The sequence below is a fragment of the Abramis brama genome, assembly GCF_963993115.1.
Source record: "Abramis brama genome assembly, chromosome: 4".
Lineage (NCBI taxonomy): Eukaryota > Metazoa > Chordata > Actinopteri > Cypriniformes > Leuciscidae > Abramis > Abramis brama.
This window is the reverse complement of record NC_139966.1, coordinates 44738620-44751420: the sequence shown is the minus strand read 5'-3', so window position 1 is coordinate 44751420 and position 12801 is coordinate 44738620. Positions and strand designations below refer to the sequence as shown.

The 12801-nt window shown below is 35.6% G+C and overlaps 1 protein-coding gene across 2 annotated transcripts; it reads right to left on the bottom strand.

The window, feature by feature from the left end:
* Nucleotides 1-1837: 1837 nt before the first annotated feature.
* On the bottom strand, nucleotides 1838-5194 carry lum (lumican). Of its 2 annotated transcripts, none has more exons than XM_084112059.1 (3): nucleotides 4892-5194; nucleotides 3060-3965; nucleotides 1838-2976 (listed from the first exon to the last, which is right to left on the bottom strand). In XM_084112059.1, exons 2-3 carry the CDS (start codon nucleotides 3937-3939, stop codon nucleotides 2822-2824), a joined length of 1035 nt encoding a protein of 344 aa, XP_083968185.1. In that variant the 5' UTR covers nucleotides 3940-3965; nucleotides 4892-5194; the 3' UTR covers nucleotides 1838-2821. The 2 variants fall into 2 exon arrangements, with proteins under 2 accessions (XP_083968185.1, XP_083968186.1); XM_084112060.1 differs by having other exon boundaries at nucleotides 4762-4895.
* Nucleotides 5195-12801: the final 7607 nt, after the last annotated feature.

The window sequence follows — 12801 nt, the reverse complement described above, 5'->3', positions numbered from 1 at the left end:
GTTTAGTAGAATCTGAATAACAGGCGGTGGTTTTAGCAAGACCTCAGTTGCTCAGCTGACAAGAACACTCGCACAAAACATATGACACAGCAACATATACACTGTTAGGTCATGGAATTTAACATAAAACAAGACATTTAAATCAGCATGTAAATTCACCATAATTTTCTAAATGTATGTCATTTATCCTATTGTGAACGATTCATTTGTGCAAATGAACTCTTTTTGTGTTCCACTGTAAAAAATCATTTGGGTTTTTGAAAGACTGAGGGTGAGGATAGGCTACTCCAAAACTGCATTTCATCATCAAAATCTGGAAAACCAAAGCAATCAAAAGGTTTTTTGTGGTTGGTCCTGCAAAATCAGCTTGTGGTGAACTTAAATGCTCAGGCTGCTATAAAGTGACAAAGATATTTCAAATGAAAAGCCAGAACTGCCTATCCATCATCTGTTTCTAACACATGGACAAAAGAACTCCCACAATGCCTCTCTATATAACTATCAGATGGTCACCCCAGACCCTCCATTCCTCTGGAATGCTGGGTTGTCTGCCTGCAATTCTACTGTTTTAAATAAAACACTCATTTTTAGTGCTAGCTCAGACTTGTGCAGAAATATATGTAGTAACTTTTGAAGTGCCTATCATGAAGGTGTGTTTCAGGATTGATAGACAGATGGGAGCAGATGTTTGGAAGAGGTAAAGGGAAAGAATGGACCAAATGTTGGGCTATTTTATGATTCATCCAAGGTATGTTCTGAGCTGAGGAAGGGAATGAATGTTTACAACTAACTCAAATACTGGCCCTCTGTCTGAATATGCGAACATCCCAACTGAACGTGGCCAAAAGTTGAACTGGTGTAGAACAGCAAACTGAGCAGCTCTTTTCAAGTAAAAGTGTTCTAAGTACCAAGTACCAAGAAATTTGTTCCGCAGGGCTAACTTGTACTTGTTTTACACCCAAGTAAATTGTTTTTGTGTTTTTTGCTAGTAGGCCTTCATCACAGGTCAGTGAATATACAGTCAAAGGATAATGTCAACATGGCATTAGCAGATGTAGCTGGCCATGTAGTATTTATGTTACACACCAGCATACTTCATCAAGTTTGCCATCAAATTCAGTATACATACTCTGACATTTTTGGTAATTTGATCATAGTCTGGGATTTATGGACACAAATATTACATATATCTTAAAACTATTTCAATAATCCTTACTAAAGCCCTTAATAGAATGATTTCGAAAGCAGTATTAACTGAAATGTTTACTTTCAGTGGATATGCCACAAAAATAACACCCTATTCGAGCTATTCTACCAGAGCCTTTTCATCTTACAATCACTATATTTATATTCACAGCCTATACTTCAGCTAGAGACATCAAGAGAACATGTTTCCTACAGGAAGTAGTTCTGTTATCATGGCTAAATTGCAAACAGAACAAAACTCATAGAACTTTGTCCATTCATGAGTCTGGCTGAGTGGCCAGAAAGGATGAGGATGGAGGACAGATTCATACCAGAAGTTTCTTTCCATACCAGAAGAGTCAAGTTAGAAGATCAGCAATCAAGTTAAAAATAATAAAATATCGAGTAGCTTGCCTGTGCGTAAAGGAAGCTATTTTGTGTTTAGTATTTGTAGAGGCTAGAATCAAGCCTAATTTTAGTTAGACAAATCAAGATTGATGCCTTTATGTTTATGAATCATAATTTATAATGATTTATAATATCTACTGAAGATTTCCTGTGATGATGCTTTAGAGAATTCGCCATGATAAAATGAAGTGGCAATTATTAGTACTGACTATAATGATTGATACCATCAGTATCCCCCCACATATGTAAGAAATCTGGTTTATTCAACAAACTGCTTAAGTATTTTTTTTTAAACAAAATAGAACAACAAATGAGGGACAAATAAAACTTTTACAATAGTCTGACAAAGTTACTGTAATCTTGTGGTTCAATGATTTGACTAACATTGTGGTGATGTGAAATGTTGTATTGAATACATCAACAACAACAAAAATCAATGCTGTTTACCATAGAAGTAAAAGCAATTACAGTTACAAAATTAAGATGAACTGCATGCAGATACAGTAGAATATGGTATAAATGTTGGCAGTGTTCAGAAATTCAAGCTGCTATTAGTTTGCTATTAATACAACATTTTGGCACTGTAATTCCTCAGTTAAATAAAAAAAACAAACATACGATTTAGTTAACAGTTAGCTAAACCTCAGCAAATTCACACAATGTCCAGCAATATTTCATTTCATTTTAGTGTTTCAGTTGAATCCTAGATAGCCTTCAACATCGCTGCACATTTAGCCATTTTATATACAAGTAGATATTTTTCATAACTTTTACTCTAAACAATCTAATTTCCTTACCGGCAGGCTTATTAATAATATGATTACAATTTTGAGCGATTAAGGTGTTTAACATGCGGAAATATTAAGATGCAGTTAGATGACATATAGTGCAACTTCTTATAGAGTGCACACTGGGATATTCACAATTTGCACAAATATGTTTCTCTTTAGATGTGAATATCTTGTCAAATTCAACTACTACTCTTCATACAATATCATACAAGACTGATTTTTTTATGTGCAAGATTTTCAAGATTCCTGAATATTGCTGCCCATTTTTCATAAAAAACGTGTTCATCAACATTATAGAGAGTAAATATTGTCGTCAACGTGCAAGTTACCAGATGTGGTTGCCAGGATCATGAATAAAGACGTGCAGATGTCAATCAGCGTGTCTAATAAGAGCAATAGCCTTAATTTGTTTGATGAACTACTGGCGGGATGTGACCCTATTCAAAGATGATCTCTGAGGCCTGGCGTAGGCAGTTAGCCGTGTCATCTGGCATACTGCTGTGTGTGATGTTGTTTCCATCCAAGCGCAGGGTCCTCAGTCTTGAATAGCTGACCGGGGAGCTGAACTTGCAGATATTCGTCAGGTCAAACTCTGAAAAAAAACAGGTAGTAGAAATGGAGTAAAAACCATGAAAAATCTGTTGCTTGATCAGACGGACACAGAGAAAGACTTACTGCTTATCTCGTTGGCTTGCAGGTACAGGTGCTCGAGCGATTCGTTGATCTCTGGAATGGTCTTCAGCTTGTTGAAAGCCAGGTCGAGCTCAAGGAGAGAGGACACGTTGAACACACCTGCAGGGATTCCAGAGTCCACCAGCTTGTTGTGAGAGACACGCAGATACTGCAGGAGCGGCAGCTTGGCCAGGTAGCCACCAGGGATGCTGTCGATGTCGTTGTTGTCGGCGTAGAGCATCAAAAGCGAAGCTGGAACTCCCGAGGGAAGTTTCTTGAGCTTGTTCTCGCTCACGTCCAGCAGAACGAGGGACTTGAGGTTTTTGAAGGCGCCTGTGATGCTCTCAGTAGTCAGCTTGTTCTTGGACAGGTGAAGGGAGGTCAGGTTTTCCATCCCAGACAAGATGTTAGCAGGGAACGAGCTTAGCTGGTTGGCAACCAGCTTCAACTCATCCAGAGACTTCGTACGAAGACTAGGGGGTTTGGTCAGCTTGTTATGACTGAAGAGGAGCTTCTCCAAGCTGCCCAGTTTATCAATGGTACCGGCCTGGATCTTTTCGCTGGTGATGTTGTTGTTGTCGAGGACGAGCCAGCGAAGGTCGGTGACATTGTCGAACACGCCAGCCTTGATCTCCTCAATAAAGTTGTTCTGTAGGTAGAGGTATTTGATTCCAGTTGGCACAATGGGAATGAACTTCAAGTTGCGCTCGTTGCAGTACATAGCTGTGGGGAAGTTGGGGGGACATTCGCACTCCTGGGCACAATTGGCAGTTGATGCTCCCTCCAGTGGTGCGTAGGGCATGTAGTATTCGTCTTCGTACTCATACTGACCCAAACTCTGACATACCAGTGCAGCCAATAAGAAGGAGCCCAGAGCAAACATGGCTGCACAACTTAGATGAATCGAACCTGGAGAAGAGAAGAGAAGAGAAGAGAAGAGAAGAGAAGAGAAGAGAAGAGAAGAGAAGAGAAGAGAAGAGAAGAGAAGAGAAGAGAAGAGAAGAGAAGAGAAGAGAAGAGAAGAGAAGAGAAGAGAAGAGAAGAGAAGAGAAGAGAAGAGAAGAGAAGAGAAGAGAAGAGAAGAGAAGAGAAGGTTTCTTTGGTTATAATATTACGTGAAAAAAAAAATTGTAAGAACACCAGACCTTTCTACTGTGAATCTCAGACATAAACTAAAACCAGAGACATTCTTCTAATGGAAATTGATGACTTCATCCTCAAGAGTGCAAAAAGGCCCAGACAGCCGTTCCTCCCCACACAAATTAGATGCACATTTCTTATGTGCAGATCCAAGTTCATCTCAAGTTACATTAACGTCACCTTATGTCTCCTCGGTCTTTGCGTGCAATGCTAAATTATAATTGAATTGTAAATGAACAATGCAAGAGTACTTTTATAATATTGGCTAATAAAATTATATTTCATGAAGGTTTAAAGAAGAATAAATTGCAGCAGGTGTCACACACGGAATTTTGCAACACAGTATTTGTGTCAAAACTATTCGTAGCAGGAAAATGCCAAATTAAATCCAGCACTGCAAAACCTCTCTCTGTTTAAGCACAACATAACAATTCATGCATGCTTAATAATTCTCTTCTACTAGCTCATGCATTCATAAATAATCAAATTGAATTATTTAGAACAACTTAATATAATGATTTAACTAAAATGTACTTGATAGAACTGGAAGCATCTCAAACATTACCAAGCCGAGTATCCGCAATATGTTCATACTGTTTCAGTCCACCCCAGAAAATCTGCCAAGCAGATTTCTGATAATCTCATCCAGACAGATCAAAAGCAAGCATGAGCATTCAGATGCTAGATATCCTTACCTTCCTGCTTCTCTCTCTTTGTAGGACTTCAGGTAGAGTTGTGTGCGGCCCGAGGACTCTGGAGAGAAAGAGTAAGGGAGGGAGAGAGCAGACAGCAAGAGAGAGAGAGAGAGAGAAAAAGAGAGAGACACTCAAGCCAGACTTTAGTCGCCCAAGATTGATAGAAAACAGAAGTCAGGCGGTTCTAGTGTGTAGATGTCAGCAGTTGTTCATCGTGGCACATATGGATTCTAACAATGTTCAGGTGTAGCAAAGCAGCTTGGGACATGTAGTCCTTCATGGGACAAAGAAGGGAGCAACGACTCACTGGGGAGGGTTTGCAAAATATATATACCTGTATAGCTGCCACACACACACACTTTCACACACACACTTTTCCAACCCATCCTTTCCAAACAATCCCCAAAAGACAATTCGACTATTGTGTGAGTCGCAAACAAGCCAACAAACACCTCGACCACCGGTTCCGTCATAGCCAATGCTAAGAATTTCTCATAAAAAATAAATATTCTTAAATAAAACAAAGGTTAACAAAACTATTTGGAAAATCGCCTAGAAAAAATTTGGCTACTTGAAATGACAGCTGTCTGCTATTAGACTACTAGGCTGTAAATACGACTTGGAAAAATTGACCAAATAAGAAGGTAGTGGGCCAAACCAGTCTTACATAACTGTGTTGTCTGTCTTCAGCATCTGAACGGAGAGTGTATCCAATTCTTAACAGCTGGTAGACTATATATCATCAAACAGTGTGCCATCTTTTAATCTTAAGCCTCATAAAAGCCAGACGGCTTCTGTCTGGCTGTAGTCATAGACCTCTGTGATGGGCAGCTCGCACACAGCGGTGGACTGGAACTCATGAGGGATCCAGGAGAGACGGACCTGATTGCAGGTCAGTTTGGCTTTAATAGCACACGTTGGCTTTTAGGAATGCAGTAAATCCAGAAAACCAGATGAGAGGTCGGTTCTGTAAACCTTGTGTTTATCAGAGGAGATGAGATTATGTACTGTCTTAGATTACTGCAAAGTCAAAAAAGATTATCAAGATAAAATCAGCACTCCAAATGTCAAGTAAAATCCCCCCCCCCCCCCCCCCCAAAAGTAAATAAATAAATAAAGTGTGTGCGTGTGTGGGGGAGGGGAGGGGGGGCATCATTTTACTTAAAAAAATATGACAATTCAAAAAAGCCATGAGTAACAATGAATTTGTATTCCAAAAATAAAATATAAATTAATGAGGTCAAATAAATTTAAATGTTAAAAGAATAAATCACAATTGCAATAATGTTGTAAGCATCTATGATCATCATTACTAAAAGAAAAAGAAAAGAAAAAGAAATGATGGGTTCAGTGTGTTGATTCAAAATAAAATAAAATAAAATGAAATAAAATGAAATAAAATGAAATGAAATGAAATGAAATGAAATGAGATGAAATAATGAAATGAAATGAAATGAAATAATGAAATGAAATGAAATGAAATGAAATGAAATGAAATGAAATGAAATGAAATGAAATGAAATGAAATGAAATGAAATGATGAAATGAAATGAAATGAAATGAAATGAAATGAAATGAAATGAAATGAAATGAAATAATGAAATAATGAAATGAAATGAAATGAAATGAAATGAAATGAAATGAAATGAAATGAAATGAAATAATGAAATGAAATGAAATGAAATGAAATGAAATGAAATGAAATGAAATGAAATGAAATGAAATGAAATGAAATGAAATGAAATAATGAAATAAAATAAAATAAAATAAAATAAAATAAAATAAAATAAAATAAAATAAAAACATTAATCATGTTATTTAAAATAATTAAATACAAATTAAAAGATTATTATATAAAATTATAATAATGGTCATAATTTTACTAAAAAGAAAAAATGATCGGGAATAGAAACAAGAGATTGTGAGTCAAATAGAAACACGAGTTACATGCTTTAACACAATGGCGTGTTCTAGCATGTGCACTAACTGCTAGGCCACGGATCAGATGCAGTTGAATGGTCTTAAATTGCTCTGCAGCAGTGCCCATGCCTGTCAACAGCGCTGTGACCTTATCACCCGTTCCTCATCTGTCATGTCTCCTGGAGGTCATCGCTCCACTCATCTGTCGGGCCTCCAGGGCAAGAGCTCATGTTTGGACATCGTGTATGAAGTTATGTAGCAGGGGCAGGTCAAGGCAAACCTGTGCGGCTGTACCTGATGCAGGTATGCAAGACTTGCAATTGCTCTTAAACCATGTAAAAATGCTATATATGCATGGTTTCTAATAAAAATAAAAAAAATCTGCAGAAGCACTTTTTTAACGATCTTAGCATATTGCTTACCGCATTCTGGAATGCCATTTCAAACACAACCCTATAATCACAGTTATTTGCCAGGTAATTTATTAAATGCTCAGTTAACTGGTGGTAATTATCTTTGTTTAAAACACACAAGTGTTATCACTGATATATATAGCCTATATATTCATACTTTGAATTATTTTTTACCTATTTGTAGGCTATTTGTTGTTTTTATTAGTTTAAAGAAAATGTCTACATAGCTTTTATTCTTTTTTATTTTAGTTTTTTAGTTATTTATGTACATCAAGTTAAACTACATGAAAATTAGAAATGTTGCTTTGGAAAGAAGTTTTTTTTATAATTTTATATCATTTTTTACGTTTTTTATTTTTATTTTATTTTACCCTGAAATGCACTGTATTTAAACAATAACATATGTCATATTATTGTAAAATTCTCTCAAAAAAAGTATAAAAAATATTGCCACATAATTTTTAGGGACAAGGTCATTCCCAGAACCATCATATTTGTTTGGGTTTTATTTTAATTTTAAAAGTTACTTTTTTCATATTTTTGTAAATGTATGTGTATTTTTTATAACATTATATGTTGTTTATGACATTCATTGAACTGTCAAATATACAGTTACCACCCAATAACATTGTCACAATTTTTCTTTTTTGGAGAAAAATTCTGACAAATACAGCTGGCAGTTTTATGGTACAAATGTATTTATTTGACCAGAAAGCCAGTGTCTAAGCCTGACTATTCCCAGCCCGACTTGAGCAATGACGTTAAGTGTTTTGTATAATACAGTAAGTATTCTGTTGTCCAGCTGTGTTCTCTCTGTCTTTCCTGTCTGAACACATGGAAAATGAGAACCTCAGCATCCTGAAGATCATTGGAAAGATTCTCGACTCCTGTTCCATGAGCAGCTCCAGCATTGACCCAATTTGAAGTGTTTACTGAGAGATTTGTCTCCTTGAAGATTTCTGTTGAGTATCATTTCCTCTTTTCATCTCACCTACATGAGTTTACAGTGACGTTAATGGATATATTCCCTCTGTTTACGCACAGGAAAGTCTACAACCTCAGCCTTGGTTTCTAACAGCGCCAGACACTTCCAGTCAAGTTTCCTAATTTCCAGGTTTTTCCTGGCCTGGACGCTTTGGAGACAGACAAAACTGGTTGTAGAATGACTAAATTAAACCACATATTATGAACCTAACAAAATGAATGTCGATTCTTCAGATGTTGTCAACAGCTTTACAAGGTTTCCTCTTCTTGGTTTAAGGCGTTATTTCTACCTGATCTGACATTTACAAATGACTTTTAGTGGCAAAACCCTAATGCTATCAGGTTGCTCCAGTCATACTAACCAACAGTTTTTTGCCAGCTGTTTATTGAGCTGAGTCGTGATACTCATTTAATTATATTAAATGGAGTACCTCATATGGTTCCCATTTCAATGCATGTCTGTGTTTAGCCACACAATTCACATCGGTTTCAGAAACACAGAGAGAGCTGACTAAAGAAAACAAAAGAAAACACTGTAAAACTTTGCAGGGTGGCTTATGTTTACAGTGAAACACAGTAGCAAAACAGTGAGTTCACAAACCTTGGTCAACCTGTAAAAGACTGTCATTTTTACCAGTTTTATTAACAGTAAAGCCCTTTGAGATCTTTGAGATTGTGCTAAATTAAGAAATCATGCTAACATTACTTCTAAAAGTAATGCATTACATTAACTAATTGCGTAACTATATGTATACTTTTTATGGACAGTAATGTGTTACGTTACTTTTGCATTACTTATTCTCAGCTGGGCTGGGCTTGTTTGTTTGTGTTTTAATAACCAAAACAAAAAAGCTCTATTTTTGACAAATGTAAAAGGCCCTGTCACACCAAAAGTGAAATGAATAAGTCTCAGGCTGAAGGAAATGCAAATTCACGCCTGTTCAGTAATGGACACATCTCAAACAAACCAGTTGTGCTGCCATTCTGGATCACAGAAGAATAAGACAAAGAATAAGAAAGTCTTCAGCAATAACAACAAAAAATTTAACATAAATGTGATGTTTATCTAAAGTAATTTTGCTTATTAGTAAATGCATTGGATAATAAAATGAGATTAAATAGCCTACATAAAGTATATTTGTTAATTTAACATTTAATTAATGCAAGTTTGCGTAATATTCGGAGTTTGCATTTTACTGTTTTTATTCATTTTGAGGAATATTGAATCTGTTTTTGTCCAAGTGAGTAAATGCGTGCTCACATTTACACTGTAAAAAAAATACTTTCATGATTTGTTATCACAACTTTTTATCTTTTGCCAAATCAACTTAGATAATGAATGTGGTTCAGATAACATAATATTTTGAGTGTATATTAATGAAACCAATCTCCTTCATTGTATTAACTCAATTTTTTAATTTCAACGAACTCAAAATTTTAAGGCAACCAGGAAGGCAACTTACTTTTTTTACGTTAAACCAACAATATCTTTTTACAGTGTAGTCTTGAACTACAATATCCATCATATTCACACAGCACACACAACGCCTCTGCACTTCAGATTTCTCTCAACATGAGGACAGGAGAGCTGTCAGTCAATAAATGGGAAAACAAAGTAACCTGCATTACTTACTGGTGGTAAGTTCGATCCATTTCCATTAATAAGTTAAAACTATCAATTTCAAACAAATCAATTCCGAGCTCTGATTTTCTCTCAAATCTGATTGATTTGAGGCATGGATCAAAACTATATTACATTTTAGTAAAAATATATGTAGGTAATTATACTGCTGATTACTAATGTGCATTTTATAGTTAGAAAAAATAAATAATAATAAATAAATTGTGATAATTCTGTGGAAAGTAAAGTATGTCTTGACTTTTTTAACAAGATTTCAATTAGTCTTATTGCATTTTAGTCTTATTGCACTTATTGCATTTTAATTAGTATTAACACATTTGAATCTACTTTGCTGTATGTATATGCTGCAACGCATTCTCATCCCCAAATCGTCACTTTCAGACATTCTTCAATATCCGACGCACAAAGCACCCTTTAGCGTCCATATGAGACGCTTCGGTTATGGGTAGGTTTAGGCGTCATGTAACTGACGCTTTCGAAAGTTCGTCAATATCCGACGCACAAAGCACCCTTAGCGTCAATATGAGACGCTTCGGTTATGGGTAGGTTTAGGTCTGTGGTAGGGTTATGCGTCTCATATGGACGCTAAAGGGTGCTTTGTGTGTCAGATATTGAAGAAATTTTGAAAGCGTCAGTATATGACGACTTGGGATGAGAACGGGCTGGTATATTTGCTTTGAAATACATTAAAATGTAATGCAATATAATATTGTCAAATGCTGAAAAGGTCTGAATAAACAGATAATATATTAAAATATGTATTAATAAATATTAATATATAATTCATAGCCAACATTATGAACCCAGTGTGAAGTAGAACTAAGTTATAAAACTTAAATAATGTAACATTTTTAAACATTTTGCAAGTGTGTGTTTGTTATATATAATATAGGCCAATAGGGTTAGGTTTAGTAATAACTCTATGCACACATTCTTTTTCATTTTTAAATTTTAAAGTTATACAATTTAGCTCTGTCATACCGGGTGGGTGTTTGGGGCAAACTACTATTTCTAAAATGTCTTAGCTGGTGCTGTTTTAGATCAATATGTTAACCTTGTAAAATCCCTCCTATCACCTCTCTCCTCTTAATTAACAAGAGGCTTTTTAGGCAGACGCAGTTTAGACACAAATAGTCGAGTGTTGGGTGAACAAATGCACCTCAGACACCTCAGTACTGCCACAAACAGACACAGCGCTGAGCCTCACATTGGCAAACACACACACACACACACATGGTAGCGCATGTGCCACTGGGTGGCTGCAAGGGTAAGTTTAGACTTCAGTATATCCACTTAATATAATACCAGCAAGCTAGTTAAGATGTCACAGCTCACACACTTGCATGTTGTGGAGGCATGTGAGACAGAGAGCTCATCAAAGCTCTCACAGACACAAGGCTTCACCAGTGGCCTGTACTACGGTATAAGCGTTTCCCATTCTGAGAATGACGTCACTTCTGTCATTATGTGACGCACGATTCATCAGCTCTAAATGTGACAGGAGTGACTCCCAACCCTATAAACAGAACTTATGACATAATTTTTAGTGCTGTCAGTTTGATGAAAATAACTAGTCTAAGCCTGATTAAGCTCATACTTTTTTTTTTTTTTAAATGAAACAATTTCAGCTTCATATTTCACAATGTTACTTTTTATCAGGGTTATATATATATATATATATATATATATATATATATATATATATATATATATATATATATATACTATTAAAGTATTTATTAATATTTTGAATTAGATTTTTTTATACATTTTCAGTTTTCAATTTAGGTTTAGTTTAAGTATGTTCTTTTTGGGCATTTTTATTTCTTATATTTTATTTTATAAATAAAACAGAAAACCGTGTATAATGAATGTATATCATCAGTTTGTGTAGATGAGAGTTATATGACTCTTGGGTGATATACTTGTCGGGATTCAGTGAATTAAATCTTTCAGTACAAAGACTAAATGTGTCATTTGGATTTTATTTATAAAAATGATGGCCACTTTAAAATGTATAAATGTATTATAAATAGAATTATATTCAACTGACAATTATAGCTATTTTTTACAATAGCTATTTACAGATACTGATGATGATATTCTCCTCTGTGAGCTTCCTCTGCTCTCATCTTCTCTGAAAGCTTTAGTTTTAAAACTCTTCTTCAGTGCCGTCAGATGATTTTAGCTCTTTACTGCCACAGTTAAATAAATATACCACCTTTCACACACTTAGCTCTCTCTCTCTCACACACACACACAATCCCACACTGTGTCCTCTCCATCTCTTTCACACACACATTGCACTTTAACATTGAGTTGTGGAGGAGGGGCTTAATTATTAAAGCTCATATGAGTTCAAATAGTGCAGCACAAAATAGTCCACAAGGCGGCACCAGAAAGAAACGAGAGAGAATCTGGTGGCTTTGTTATGAAATTGATGAATGAAACAGACTCCTGTGTGTTTTAATAAATGTACACCTCTGCTGTATGCTGCATCTCAACATATAGCTTTGAAAACTAATGTATAACAGTATTAAAGCAGGCTATTACTTACTTGAATGTTTTTATTTTGTTTGCTGTTGTTAGTTAATGTTCAGTGTCTTGCCATTACATAGTGCTCTTCATAGTTGATCAAAAATGCACCTAAGCCAAATATGATCTTCACTTATGATATTTTCAGAATTACATTCCATCCTTTGAAGTGTCTGATTTCATAGGCATATATTGGCTAGAGGCTGTCATTATCCAATCAGGAAATTATATGGGCCTAATATCTTTTTCATCTTCACAAAGGCTACTATTAACAAACACCCTAACAGCTAATCCCTGTGTTTAGAGAGACTCGTGACTATTTTTCTCATAAAGTCTGTTTATGGTCAACCCTGCAGTGGTGTATTTGAGAGGACACACGATAAGAACTGATATTTTAAAAGGCTGCCATTCAGAGA